At 44.1% G+C, this 14,617-nt stretch overlaps 1 protein-coding gene across 1 annotated transcript; it reads left to right on the top strand.

Moving 5' to 3' along the window:
- Nucleotides 1-3,976: 3,976 nt before the first annotated feature.
- On the top strand, nt 3,977-11,107 carry LOC118940238 (zinc finger protein 239-like). Its single transcript, XM_036948724.1, has 3 exons — nt 3,977-4,030; nt 4,161-4,338; nt 9,053-11,107. The coding sequence occupies exons 1-3, from the start codon at nt 4,028-4,030 to the stop codon at nt 9,766-9,768; spliced, it is 897 nt and encodes a 298-aa protein (XP_036804619.1). The 5' UTR covers nt 3,977-4,027; the 3' UTR covers nt 9,769-11,107.
- The last annotated feature ends 3,510 nt before the right edge of the window (nt 11,108-14,617 follow it).

The raw sequence follows: 14,617 nt of genomic DNA, 5'->3' as shown, positions 1-14,617 counted from the left end.
CCAACAATTGAACCCTGTGGCACCCCCATAGAGACTGCCAGAAGTCCGGACAGCAGACCCTCAGATTTTACACATTGAACTCTATCAGAGAATTAGTTGGTGAACCAGGCGAGGCAATCATTTGAGAAACCAAGGCTGTTGAGTCTGCCGATGAGGATGTGGTGATTGACAGAGTTGAAAGCCTTGGCCAGATCAATGAATACGGCTGCACAGTAATGTTTCTTATCGATGGCGGTTAAGATATCGTTTAGGATCTTGAGCGTGGCTGAGGTGCACCCATGACCAGCTCTGAAACCAGATTGCATAGCAGAGAAGGTATGGTGAGATTCGAAATGGTCGGTAATCTGTTGGTTGACTTTGCTTTCAAAGACCTTAGAAAGGCAAGGTAGGATAGATATAGGTCTGTAGCAGTTTGGGTCAAGAGTGTCCCCCCCTTTGAAGAGGGGGATGACCGCAGCTACTTTCCAATCTTTGGGAAGTCAGACGACACGAAAGAGAGGTTGAACAGGCTAGTAATAGGGGTGGCAACAATTTCGGCAGATAATTTTAGAAAGAAAGGGTCCAGATTGTCTAGCCCGGGTTGATTTGTAGGGGTCCAGATTTTGCCGCTCTGTCAGAACATCAGCTGACTGGATTTGGGAGAAAGAGAAATGGGGAAGGCTTGGGCGAGTTGCTGTGGGGGGTGCAGTGCTGTTGACCGGGGTAGGAGTAGCCAGGTGGAAAGCATGGCCAGCCATAGAAAAATGCTTATTGAAATTCTCAATTATGGTGGATTTATCAGTGGTGACAGTGTTTCCTATCTTCAGTGCAGTGGGCAGCAGGGAGGAGGTGTTCTTATTCTCCATGGACTTTACAGTGTTCCAGAACTTTTTTGAGTTAGTGTTGCAGGAAGCAAATTTCTGCTTGAAAAAGCTAACCTTGGCTTTTCTAACTGCCTGTGTATAATGGTTTCTAGCTTCCCTGAACAGCTGCATATCACGGGGGCTGTTCGATGCTAATGCAGAACGCCATAGGATGTTTTTGTGTTGGTTAAGGGCAGTCAGGTCTGGGGAGAACCAAGGGCTATATCTGTTCCTGGTTCTAAATTTCTTGAATGGGGCATGCTTATTTAAGATGGTTAGGAAGGCATTTAAAAAAAAATACCCAGGCATCCTCTACTGACGGGATGAGATCAATATCCTTCCAGGATACCCCGGCCAGGTCGATTAGAAAGGCCTGCTCGCTGAAGTGTTTCAGGGAGCGTTGGACAGTGATGAGTGGAGGTCGTTTGACCGCTGACCCATTACGGATGCAGGCAATGAGGCAGTGATCGCTGAGATCTTGGTTGATAACAGCAGAGGTGTATTTAGAGGGCAAGTTGGTTAGGATGATATCTATGAGGGTGCCCGTGTTTCCGGCTTTGGGGAGGTACCTGGTAGGTTCATTGATCATTTGTGTGAGATTGAGGGCATCAAGTTTCGATTGTAGGGTGGCTGGGGTGTTAAGCATGTTCCAGTTTAGGTCGCCTAGCAGCACGAGCTCTGAAGATAGATGGGGGGCAATCAGTTCACATATGGTGTCCAGAGCACAGCTGGGGGCAGAGGGTGGTCTATAGCAGGCTTCAACCATGAGAGACGGAATCTAAAACAAAAATCCAGAAAATCACATTGAATGATTTTTAAGTAATTAATTAGCATTTTATTGAGACCCAGAGTTACTTCTGCTGCAGAGGATAAGTTCATTAGAGTTACCAGCCTCAGAAATTGCTGCCCAAATAAATGCTTCACAGAGTTGAATGAACAGACACATCTCAATATCAACTGTTCAGAGGAGACTGTGTGAATCAGGCCTTCATGGTCGAATTGCTGCAAAGAAACCACTACTCAAGGACAGCAAAAAGAAGAAGAGACTAGCTTGGGCCAAGAAACACGAGCAAACCTTCACATTGACCCTGTACTGGTACCCCCTATATATAGCCTTCACATTGACTCTGTACTGGTACCCCCTGTATATAGCCTCCACATTGACTCTGTACTGGTACCCCCTGTATATAGCCTCCACATTGACTCTGTACTGGTACCCCCTGTATATAGCCTCCACATTGACTCTGTACTGGTACCTCCTGTATGTGGCCTCCACATTGACTCTGTACTGGTACCCCCTGTATATAGCCTCCACATTGACTCTGTACTGGTACCCCCTGTATATAGCCTCCACATTGACTCTGTACTGGTACCTTCTGTATGTGGCCTCCACATTGACTCTGTACTGGTACCTCCTGTATATAGCCTCCACATTGACTCTGTACCGGTACCCCCTGTATATAGCCTCCACATTGACACTGTACCGGTACCCCCTGTATACAACCTCCACATTGACTCTGTACTGGTACCCCCTGTATACAACCTCCACATTGACTCTGTACTGGTACCCCCTGTATACAGCCTCCACATTGACTCTGTACTGGTACCTCCTGTATATAGCCTCCACATTGACTCTGTACTGGTACCCCCTGTATACAACCTCCACATTGACTCTGTACTGGTACCCCCTGTATACAACCTCCACATTGACTCTGTACTGGTACCTCCTGTATATAGCCTCCACATTGACTCTGTACTGGTACCCCCTGTATACAACCTCCACATTGACTCTGTACTGGTACCCCCTGTATACAACCTCCACATTGACTCTGTACTGGTACCCCCTGTATACAGCCTCCACATTGACTCTGTGCTGGTACCCCCTGTATACAGCCTCCACATTGACTCTGTAAACACGGTATATTTTTTTATTGTGTAACTTATTTTCTTACCTCTAATTTTTTTAACTACATTGTTGGTTAAGGGCTTGTCAGTAAGAATTTCACGGTAATGTCTACTACACCTGTTGTAGCTCTTTCCAATACAAAAAGTGTAGTAACTATTGTTTCCAAACTGCGTTACCCACTCCAGCCAGCAGATGGCGATGAGCGTCTTTCAGGTGATGCTTCTTGCGTGACGTATAATGGACTCTTTCAACCACCTCGATAGCTTGCTAGACAACATAAAACTGAAAGATTGACGTTTTAGGCCATGTTAATGTGCATTAGCTAATCGCAGTGTTTAAAACACATTTCAGTTGACGTTAACTTGAACCTAATGTGTTTGTTCAATTTGCAAATTTGTTAAAGATTGATACTGAGCCTAGCACTAGGCTATTCGCTAATGCTAACTAGCTAGCTAACATCCCTGACCATGAGCTCATTTAACTACTCATCCCCTGCTGAAGAAGAGGATGTCTGCTGTCCGGAGAAAGAAGCTCTGGCGCTGAACATTGTCGCGAAAGACGAAGAGGAGGATAGTACAGTGAAAGGAGAGAAAGATGCTCTGCCGCTGAACATTGTCGTGAAAGACGAAGAGGAGGATATTACAGTGAAAGGAGAGAAAGAACCTTTCAGAATGAAAAAGGAGGAAGAGGAGGCTGTTATAGGGAAAGAAGAGAAAGCATCCTCTTCCTCTCTAAAAGGTTCTATCTCAGTAAAGGTGAAGGAGGAAGACGTTTTGGGAGTGAAAGAGGAGGAGACAGAATATCTCATTAACACCAGTGAGTATTGTCTTAAAAACAGGGGCACAAACTATGCAGTTGTTGAACTAATGTGTGGTTTTAAGGGGCATTCTACTTAAGTTCTTCACTTCAATGTGATGTTCAGTACTATATAAATTGTTAAAGGGTCAATCTGCCATTGCTACAGATATTTTTGGGACTTTTAAATGATATTTAATTATATATAACAGTCTTTTAAAATGTAATAATGGAGCATAATGTATACTTAAAATATCAAAGGGACACAAAAGGCACCCAATTAATTTAGAGATATTAATGCCTCTGATAAGACCCTATGACTGTAATAGACAGTAATAATTGATGATGGTAATAAGTTCACCATCTGTTTGATGTTCTCGTTCAAACAGGAGAGAGACATGACTATCGTGGATCCTCTGGGGAGCCTCAACAACATCCTGATGCTGACGAGACAGAGAAGAGTCTCTCCAGATCAGAACACCAGATGGTACAGCTTGGTCTGGTCTAGCATACAGCTTGCTCTATCTGGGTCTGGGTTTCTGTAAGGCACTTTATGACAACAGTGACATCAGCATCCATAATGATATGTGTCTGTGTCCCCTCTTTATGGTTACCAGGACAATGCTAGCCCTTCCGCCCTCCCGGAGTCCCTCTATCGTGCCTCTCCCGGTAGCACCTTACTACTGGGTATGAAGAGGTTGTCTGTGCTGCTGGTGGACTGCAGGAAAACAACAGGGCTGAGTGGAACTGTGAGAGGAGGAGAAGAGAAGAAAGGATCAGATTTGACTCATCAAAGTAAGTGCTGTAGTTCAGTTTGAACAAATAAATAGATCTGTCCACTGGTATCTGTTACCAGGACAACCAGCAGAGTTGTGTTAGTTGACAGGAAGATAGACTGGTGTATATGGATGTTATGAAGGAGTTCCCACATGCTGGGCACGTGTTGGCTACTTTTCCGTCACTCTGCGGTCCAACTCATCCCAAACCATCTCAATTTGAGTTGAGGTCGGGTGATTGTGGAGGCCAGGTCATCTGATGCAGCACTCCATCACTCTCCTTCTTGGTCAAATAGCACTTACACAGCCTGGTTGTGGTTGGGTCATTGTCCTGTTGAAAAACAAATGATAGTCCCACTAAGCACAAACCAGATGGGATTGTGTATCGCTGCAGAATGCTGTGGTAGCGATGCTGGTTAAGTGTGACTTGAATTCTAAATAAATCACAAACAGTGTCACCAGCAAAGCACCATCACTCATGAATGCTCATCAATGCTTCACGGTGGGAAACACACATGTGGAGATCATCCGTTCACCTACTCTGCGTCTCACAGACATGTCGGTTGGAACCGGAAATCTCAAATTTGGACTCATCAGACCAAAGGACAGATTTCCACCGGTCCATTGCTCATGCTTCTTGATTCACACAGTCTCCTCTGAACAGTTGATGTTGAGTTGTGTCTCTTAATTGAACTCTGTAAATCAGTTTCATCGTAGCAGAGGTAACTCTGGGTCTTCCTTTCCTGTGGAGGTCCTCATGAGAGCCAGTTTCATCATAGCAGAGGTAACTCTGGGTCTTCCTTTCCTGTGGAGGTCCTCATGAGGGCCAGTTTCATCATAGCAGAGGTAACTCTGGGTCTTCCTTTCCTGTGAAGGTCCTCATGAGAGCCAGTTTCATCATAGCAGAGGTAACTCTGGGTCTTCCTTCCCTGTGGAGGTCCTCATGAGAGCCAGTTTCATCATAGCAGAGGTAACTCTGGGTCTTCCTTTCCTGTGGAGGCCCTCATGAGAGCCAGTTCCATCATAGCAGAGGTAACTCTGGGTCTTCCTTTCCTGTGGAGGTCCTCATGAGAGCCAGTTTCATCATAGCAGAGGTAACTCTGGGTCTTCCTTTCCTGTGGAGGTCCTCATGAGAGCCAGTTTCATCATAGCAGAGGTAACTCTGGGTCTTCCTTTCCTGTGGAGGTCCTCATGAGAGCCAGTTTCATCATAGCAGAGGTAACTCTGGGTCTTCCTTTCCTGTGGAGGTCCTCATGAGAGCCAGTTTCATCATAGCAGAGGTAACTCTGGGTCTTCCTTTCCTGTGGAGGTCCTCATGAGAGCCAGTTTCCTCATAGCAGAGGTAACTCTGGGTCTTCCTTTCCTGTGGAGGTCCTCATGAGAGCCAGTTTCATCATAGCAGAGGTAACTCTGGGTCTTCCTTTCCTGTGGAGGTCCTCATGAGAGCCAGTTTCATCATAGCAGAGGTAACTCTGGGTCTTCCTTTCCTGTGGAGGTCCTCATGAGAGCCAGTTCCATCATAGCAGAGGTAACTCTGGGTCTTCCTTTCCTGTGGAGGTCCTCATGAGAGCCAGTTTCATCATAGCAGAGGTAACTCTGGGTCTTCCTTTCCTGTGGAGGTCCTCATGAGAGCCAGTTTCATCGTAGCAGAGGTAACTCTGGGTCTTCCTTTCCTGTGGAGATCCTCATGAGAGCCAGTTTCATCATAGCAGAGGTAACTCTGGGTCTTCCTTTCCTGTGAAGGTCCTCATGAGAGCCAGTTTCATCATAGCAGAGGTAACTCTGGGTCTTCCTTTCCTGTGGAGGTCCTCATGAGAGCCAGTTTCATCGTAGCAGAGGTAACTCTGGGTCTTCCTTTCCTGTGGAGGTCCTCATGAGAGCCAGTTTCATCATAGCAGAGGTAACTCTGGGTCTTCCTTTCCTGTGGAGGTCCTCATGAGAGCCAGTTTCATCATAGCAGAGGTAACTCTGGGTCTTCCTTTCCTGTGGAGGTCCTCATGAGAGCCAGTTCCATCATAGCAGAGGTAACTCTGGGTCTTCCTTTCCTGTGGAGGTCCTCATGAGAGCCAGTTTCATCATAGCAGAGGTAACTCTGGGTCTTCCTTTCCTGTGGAGGTCCTCATGAGAGCCAGTTTCATCGTAGCTTTTGATGTTTTTTGCGACTGTGCTTAAAGAAACTTTCAATGTTCTTGAAATATTTGGTATTGACTGACCATGTCTTCAAGTAATGATGGGCTGTTGTTTCTCTTTGCTTATTTGAGCCATTTGGACTTGGTCTTTTACCAAATAGGGCTGTCTTCTGTATACCCCTTTAACTTGTCACAAGACTACTGATTGGCTCAAACTCACTAAGAAGGAAAAACACAAATGAATATTTAAACAAGGCACACCTGTTAATTGAAATGCTTTCCAGATGACTACCTCATGAAGCTGGTTGAGAGAATGCCAAGAGTGTGCAAAGCTGTCATCAAGACAAAGGGTGGCTACTTTGAAGAATCTCAAATATAAAATTTATTTTGATTTGTTTAACACATGATTCCATATGTGTTATTTCATAGTTGTGATGTCTTCACTATTATTCTATAATGTAGAAAATAGTTTTGAAAAATAAAGAAAACCCCTTGAATGAGTAGGTGTGTCCACCTTTGACTGGTTCTCTATATACAGTGGGGAGAACAAGTATTTGACACACTGCCGATTTTGCAGGTTTTCCTACTTACAAAGCATGTAGAGGTCTGTAATTTTTTATCATAGGTACACTTCAACTGTGAGAGACGGAATCTAAAACAAAAATCAAGGAAATCACATTGGATTATTTGTAAGTAATTAATTTGCATTTTATTGCATGGCATAAGTATTTGATACATCAGAAAAGCAGAATTTAATATTTGGTACAGAAACCTTTGTTTGCAATTACAGAGATCATATGTTTCCTGTAGTTCTTGACCAGGTTTGCACACACTGCAGCAGGGATTTTGGCCCACTCCATACAGACCTTCTCCAGATCCTTCAGGTTTCGGGGCTCTCGCTGGGCAATACAGACTTTCAGCTCGCTCCAACGATTTTCTATTGGGTTCAGGTCTGGAGACTGGCTAGGCCACTCCTGGACCTTGAGTTGCTTCTTACGGAGCCACTCCTTAGTTGCCCTGGCTGTGTGTTTCGGGTCGTTGTAATGCTGGAAGACCCAGCCACGACCCATCTTCAATACTCTTACTGAGGGAAGGAGGTTGTTGGCCAAGATCTCGCGATACATGGCCCCATCCATCCATCCCCAAAGAATGATGTTTCCACCTCCATGCTTCACAGTTGTGATGGTGTTCTTGGGGTTGTACTCATCCTTCTTTTCCTCCAAACACGGCGAGTGGAGTTTAGACCAAAAAGCTCTATTTTTGTCTCATCATACCACAGGACCTTCTCCCATTCCTCCTCTGGATCATCCAGATGGTCATTGGCAAACTTGAGACGGGCCTGGACATGCGCTGGCTTGAGCAGGGAGTACCTTGCGTGCGCTGCAGGATTTTAATCCATGACGGCATAGTGTGTTACTAATTATTTTCTAATAATTGCTCCAACAGTTGTTGCCTTCTCACCAAGCTGCTTGCCTATTGTCCTGTAGCCCATCCCAGCCTTTTGCAGGTCTACAATTTTATCCATGATGTCCTTACACCCTCTCTGGTCTTGGCCATTGTGGAGAGGTTGGAGTCTGTGTGATTGAGTGTGTGGACAGGTGTCTTTTATACAGGTAACGAGTTCAAACAGCTGCAGTTAATACAGGTAATGAGTGGAGAACAGGAGGGATTCTTAAAGAAAAACTAACAGGTCTGTGAGAGCTGGAATTCTTACTGGTTGGTAGGTGATCAAGTACTTATGTCATGCAATAAAATGCAAATTAATTACTTAAAAATCATACAATGTGATTTTCTGGATTTTTTTTATTTTTAGATTCCGTCTCTCACAGTTGAAGTGTACCTATGATAAAAATGACTGACCTCTACGTGCTTTGTAAGTAGGAAAACCTGCAAAATCGGCAGTGTATCAAATACTTGTTCTCCCCACTGTATGTATATACTGAACAGATATGAAAACAACAATTTCAATGATTTACAGTTCAAATTAGGAAAGTAGTCAACGTAAATACATTTATTAGGTCCTAATCTATGGACTTCACATGACTGGGCAGGGGCGCAGCCATTGGTGGGTCTGTTGGGGCGTAAGCCCACCCACTTGGGAGCCATGCCCAGCGAATCAGAATTAGTTTTCTCCACAAAAGGGCTTTGTTACAGAGATAAACACTCCTCCGTTTCATCAGTTGTCCGGGTGGCTGATCTCAGACAATGTGGAGGGCCTTGATCTGCGGTTGTGTGGCCTGTTGGACGGACTTCCAAATTCTCTAAAAAGACATTGGAGGCGGCTGATGGTAGAGAATGCAACATTAAATTCTCTGGTAGCAGCTCCACTGGATATTCCTGCAGTCCCCAATCCATTTGCACACTCCCTCAAAACTTGAGACATCTGTGGCATTGTGTTGTGTGACAACTGTACATTTTAGAGTGGCTTTTTATTGTGCCCAGTACAAGGTACACCTGTGTAATGCTGTTTAATCAGCTTTTTGATATGCTACACCTGTCACGTGGATGGATTGTCTTGGCAAAGCAATGTAAACAAATTTACACAAAATTGGAGAGTGGAGGTTTCATTCTGGTCTCTTTTTATATAAACACTGTCTTTGGCAGGAGGAAAACCAAACTTGGAGGAACCAAAGACCTCCACAACATCAAGACAACACCTCTGCTCCCAGATCAAGTTAGGAAGCCTGAAAAGACCTGAGAGGACACACACAGGAGAGAAGCCATACCATTGCGGCCAGTGTGGAAAGAGTTTTAGCCTGTTAGGAAGCCTGAAAGCTCATGAGCGAATACACTCAGGAGAGAAGCTATACCATTGTGGCCAGTGTGGAAATAGTTTTAGCCAGTTAGGAAACATGAAAAGACATGGGAGGATACACACAGGGGAGAAGCCATACCACTGCTCCCATTGCGGAAAGAGTTTTAACCATTTACTTAACATGAAAAGACATGAGAGGATACACACAGGAGTGAAGCCTCACCATTGCTCCCAGTGTGGAAAGAGTTTTACGCAGTTAGGTATCCTCAAAGATCATTTGCGAATACACACAGGGGAGAAGCCTTACTACTGCTCCCATTGTGGAAAGAGTTTTAACCATTTACTTAACATGAAAAGACATGAGAGGATACACACAGGAGTGAAGCCTCACCATTGCTCCCAGTGTGGAAAGAGTTTTATGCGGTTTGGTATCCTCAAAGATCATTTGCGAATACACACAGGGGAGAAGCCTTTCCTTTGCGCTCAGTGTGGAAAGAGTTTTAGCCAGTCAGGAAACCTGAAAGTGCATGAGCGAATTCACACAGGGAAGAAATCTTACCACTGATCCCAGCGTGCAATGCGTTTTTACCCAATTAGGACACCTGAAAGAAGACATGAGACCGCACATGGGGGAGAAGCCTTACAAATGTTCAGACTGGGGGGAAGGCATTTTACTCATCAGTAGCGTAAAAAAAATGTGAGAATCCACACAGGAGAGAATGTTTACTTGTTTATATATAAATATTTCTGGATTTTTGACTTCTCATTTTGTCTGTCATAGTTGTAGTGTACCTATGATGAAAATTACAGGCCTCTCTCATCTTTTTAAGTGAATTTGCACAATTGGTGGCTGACTAAATACTTTTTTTGCCCCACTAAGTGTATGTAAACTTCCAACTTCAACTGTATGTTATTTTAAATGCTAATCCTTTGCACACGAATGCTCACTCATTCAGGAATAATTGCAGTCAATATATATTTACGCCGTTGTGATCTGTTGGAATCCAGTCCGTCTGCTGGAGAGTTCATCTGAGTCTCTCTCCTTCTGTTTCCCTGAAGTTCAAAGTCTTTCTTGGTTAGAATGGATACCTCAGATTACCATTCAGAAATGTTCTCATAGAATAGATGTTTCGGCGGTTGTCGTCATTCGCATCCCAGGTTTACATCATTTCTAGCTGCCCCCACAGACCTACCAATGCTCTTACTCTGTTGGAATTGATAGTCTCAGAGTTGAACCATTTCCAGCCGTGTAGCCAATGCTCCACGTGGGATGGTTTTCTAGTCTTGGAACTCAAATGTGCCACCTCAGCTTACACCAAGGTATGCGTTGTCTAAACTATTCGCAATCACAGCTCACGCTGTGATTGGTTTGCTCAGTCTGAAGAGGATTTTTTTTAGGAGGGGCTTTTATTCGTAACAATAGGATAGGCGGTTCCATGACACCAGATCATGTCTGTGCCCTCGGGGACGGACCAATGACTTAGTTAAACTTTTAAAGGAATACAAATCTCTCACATTAAAGGTTTAACATCACATTTCATATATAGTTGCATCTTTACTCATTCATTTCATACAATAATTAGATGCAAACCCCATAATTGAGAAATGTACACATTCAGAGACATAGTTATGTGTGTTTCCTGTCCTCTCTGAGGTCACCAAATGAAACACACTCAACATAACTGTCCCTTAAGTGTCCACAGACCCTTCCCACACTCTCAAAGGTGGACATATAGTTTAATTTGGCCATTTTGGGGATTTAGGAGTGCGGCCATGTGAATTCCTTTGTTCACTCTGTGGTCTCTCTCTGTATGAAAAGGGGGATAGAGTCTCTGCCAGGAATTTACGACCTGAGATAACAGAACCTGGGCCACAATCTATACCCAGAAAAGGCCACATCATGACAATATTCACGACCTGAGATAACAGAACCTGTACCTACAAAGGGCCACGTCATGACAATATTTATATATAACAATATATATAAATATTTGAATATAGAGTAGATCAGATTCCATGTGTTTAAAAGGTCCTTTTTTAAACTCTGACTGTGTGTTTATCTGGGTGTGTCATTCCTCCAGCACTACAGATAATCAAGTGATATTTGGATGTGATGCATTTGTTCCATTGTTGACATTTGCATTGTAGCCCACTGATGATTTAATGAAATGAAAATGTTCAGACTCTGTAATGGAAAATGTTAATTGTTTGTGTGTCCACATAACTGAGTATGTGACTAACCTTGTGAAACTGTCCAATTATAATCTCCTGTTCTTGGGAGGATCATTCTGTGTTGCAAACCAGCTGCACCTGTGTCCTTGTATGAATAAAGTCCCTCCCAGGAACAGGAAACTATAAAGATATGTGCTCATCACCCAATGCTTCAGGAATTCAGACTGTCTACACTGCGCTGTGTAACTCTGTTATTCTCTCTGAGCTCAGAAATAAAGAATCTTGGTTTGACTTGGACTCCAGCAGATCCTTATTTTATAATATCCACCACAACTCTCCCACAGATTGCTGTTTATCATTGTCTCAATGAAGAGTTCCTCTTTCGACTTTCCTTGGGGCATTTACAAACCTCCCACTGGTTCAATAAACGTTGTTACCTGAATGATGAGATTATTATGGGTGAGAGCAATTATTTGAATTGTCAAATTGCAACCAAGCATCGGTCATCATGTCACCAGATTAAGACCCTCAAAATGTATTGGAATTTAGCATCAAGCTCATCACATGTATTTTCACTACCCTGTGAAGTTCATAACTTATTTCATCTGTAGCCTAATAAACTACATGGTTTTCCAAGTTTTAGAGGGAGGACCACACAACGTGACTCCAAGTTAACTAAGACATGATGGTTATTATATAAATATTTGTACATAAAGGAGTTTCCACCTCCATTTCTCACTAAAACGTTTTTACTGACACAACCCACCATGTCAAACGAACTAACATATCGTCTGTCACCATTTATAAAACTATTCAGGCATAACCTGTTTCCATCAGCCCAGTCATTACTTTTGAAATGGTTGGATCAATATCCACCTTCATGATGTGGATGAAGCCTGATTTGGAATGTCGGAGTAGTTCTATATGATGTCATAATACACCCCTCTGATAATCAAGTGATATTTGGAACGTCTGAGTAGTTCTATATGATGTCATAATTCACCGCTCTGATAATCAAGTGACATTTGGAATGTCTGAGTAGTTCTATCTGATGTCATAATACACCCCTCTGATAGTGATACATTTGTTACTTACAGGGCACCACTGCCCCTGACCAGCTGAATGCAGGTGGGCTCTCCTGTCAACATGGGGCTCCTGCTGCAGGTAGCCTAGCGGTTAACAGTGTTGGGCCAGTAACTGATAGATCCCTTGTTTGAATCCCAGAGAGGACTAGGTGGAAAATCTGTCAATGTGCCCTTGAGGGCTGCAACAGGAGCCTCATGTTGACAGGAGAGCCCACCTGCACTCAGCTGGCCAGGTGTCTTAACAGGAACAAGCTTTGGCACACCTGTATTTTTTCTCCCATTCTTCTCTGCAGATCCTCTCAACCTCTGTCAGGTTGGATGGGGAGCGTCGCTGCACAGCTATTTTCAGGTCTCTCCAGAGATGTTTGATCGGGTTCAAGTCCAGGCTCTGGCTGGGCCACACAAGGACATTCAGAGACTTGTCCCGAAGCCACTTCTGCGTTGTCCTTTGTCTGTGTTCTTAGGGTTGTTGTCCTGTTGGAAGGTGAACCTTTGCCCCAGTCTGAGGTCCTGAGTGCTCTGGAGCAGGTTTTCATCAATTATCTCTCTGTACTTTATTTTTATTTAATTTATTTATTATTGAACCTTTATTTAACTTGGCAAGTCAGTTAAGAACAAATTCTTATTTACAACGGCGGCCTACCAAAAGGCAAAAGGCCTCCTACGGTGGCTGGGATTCAAAACAAGGATACACCCCTAGCCAAGGCCCTTCTTCAGTGGCTTCTTCCTTGCTGAGCGGCCTTTCAGGTTATGTTGATATAGGACTCATTTTACTATGGATATAGATATTTTTGTACCTGTTTCCTCCAGCATCTTCACAAGGTCTTTTGCTGTTGTTCTGGGACTGGTTTGCACTTTTCGCACCAACGTATGTTGATCTCTAGGAGACAGAACAAGTCTCCTTCCTGAGCGGTATGACGGCTGTGTGGTCCCATGGTGTTTATACTTGCATATACTATAGTTTGTCAACAAGACGTTTGTGGAGTGGTTTAAAACCGAGTTTTAATGACTCCAACCTAAGCGTATGTAAACATCCGGTACTGGTACCTCCTGTATATAGCCTCCACATTGACTCTGTACTGGTACCCCCTGTATATAGTCTCCACATTGACTCTGTACTGGTACCCCCTGTATATAGTCTCCACATTGACTCGGTACTGGTACCTCCTGTATATAGCCTCCACATTGACTCTGTAGTGGTACCCCCTGTATATAGTCTCCACATTGACTCGGTACTGGTACCTCCTGTATATAGCCGCCACATTGACTCTGTACTGGTACCCCCTGTATATAGTCTCCACATTGACTCGGTACTGGTACCCCCTGTACTAGTCTCCACATTGACTCTGTACTGGTACCCCCTGTATATTGACTCTGTACTGGTACCTCCTGTATATAGCCTCCACATTGACACTGTACTGGTACCTCCTCTATATATATCCTCTGATTGAGAACCAATCTAGGCAACCATAGACTTACCTAGACACCTAACATGAACACAACCCCATAAATCTAATAAACCCCTAAACAAGACGAAACACATAAATCACCCATGTCACACCCTGGCCTAACCAAAATAATAAAGAAAACAAAGATAACTAAGGCCAGGGCGTGACAGTACCCCCCCCCCCCCCCCCAAAGGTGCGGACTCCCGGCTGCACACCTAAACCCATAGGAGAGGGTCTGGGTGGGCGTCTGTCCACTGTGGCGGGACGTGGACGCCACTCTGCCATAGTCTTAGTCCGCTTTCCTAGCGTCATTTGAGTGGCGACCCTCGCCGCCGACCTTGGCCTAGTAACCCTAACAAAGGGCCCACCTGGACTGAGGGCTGCCTCATTACTGAGGAAGCTCAGGACCGAGGGGTAGCTCAGGCCTGAGCTACCCCTCGGTACTGAGCTACTTTTTAAAACTTTTTATTTGGGGAATATTTTCTCAACCCTTATTTTTCTTATCTACGTTGTTGGTTAAGGGCTTGTCAGTAAGCATTTCACGTTACGATCTACACCTGTTGTATTCAGCGCATGTGACAAATAATATTTGATTGTAACTAAATATGCAGTTTCAATGTTACGGTCTTTGATACAATTATATTTTTGAAACTCAGGCTGTGTGTGTTTATCTGCGTCATTCCTTGATCATTCCTTGTGGTCCTGTAGC

This window comes from Oncorhynchus mykiss, chromosome 17 (assembly GCF_013265735.2).
Source record: "Oncorhynchus mykiss isolate Arlee chromosome 17, USDA_OmykA_1.1, whole genome shotgun sequence".
Classification (NCBI taxonomy): Eukaryota; Metazoa; Chordata; class Actinopteri; order Salmoniformes; family Salmonidae; genus Oncorhynchus; species Oncorhynchus mykiss.
Note: the sequence above shows the minus strand (reverse complement) of the source record. Positions and strands in the feature narration are given on the sequence as shown.

Bases quoted from the DNA above. Each gene is read 5' to 3' on its own strand.
- LOC118940238 (XM_036948724.1), top strand. The intron at 4,339-9,052 runs GTAAGTGCTGTA...TGTCTTTGGCAG, and splicing joins ATCAGATTTGACTCATCAAA to GAGGAAAACCAAACTTGGAG.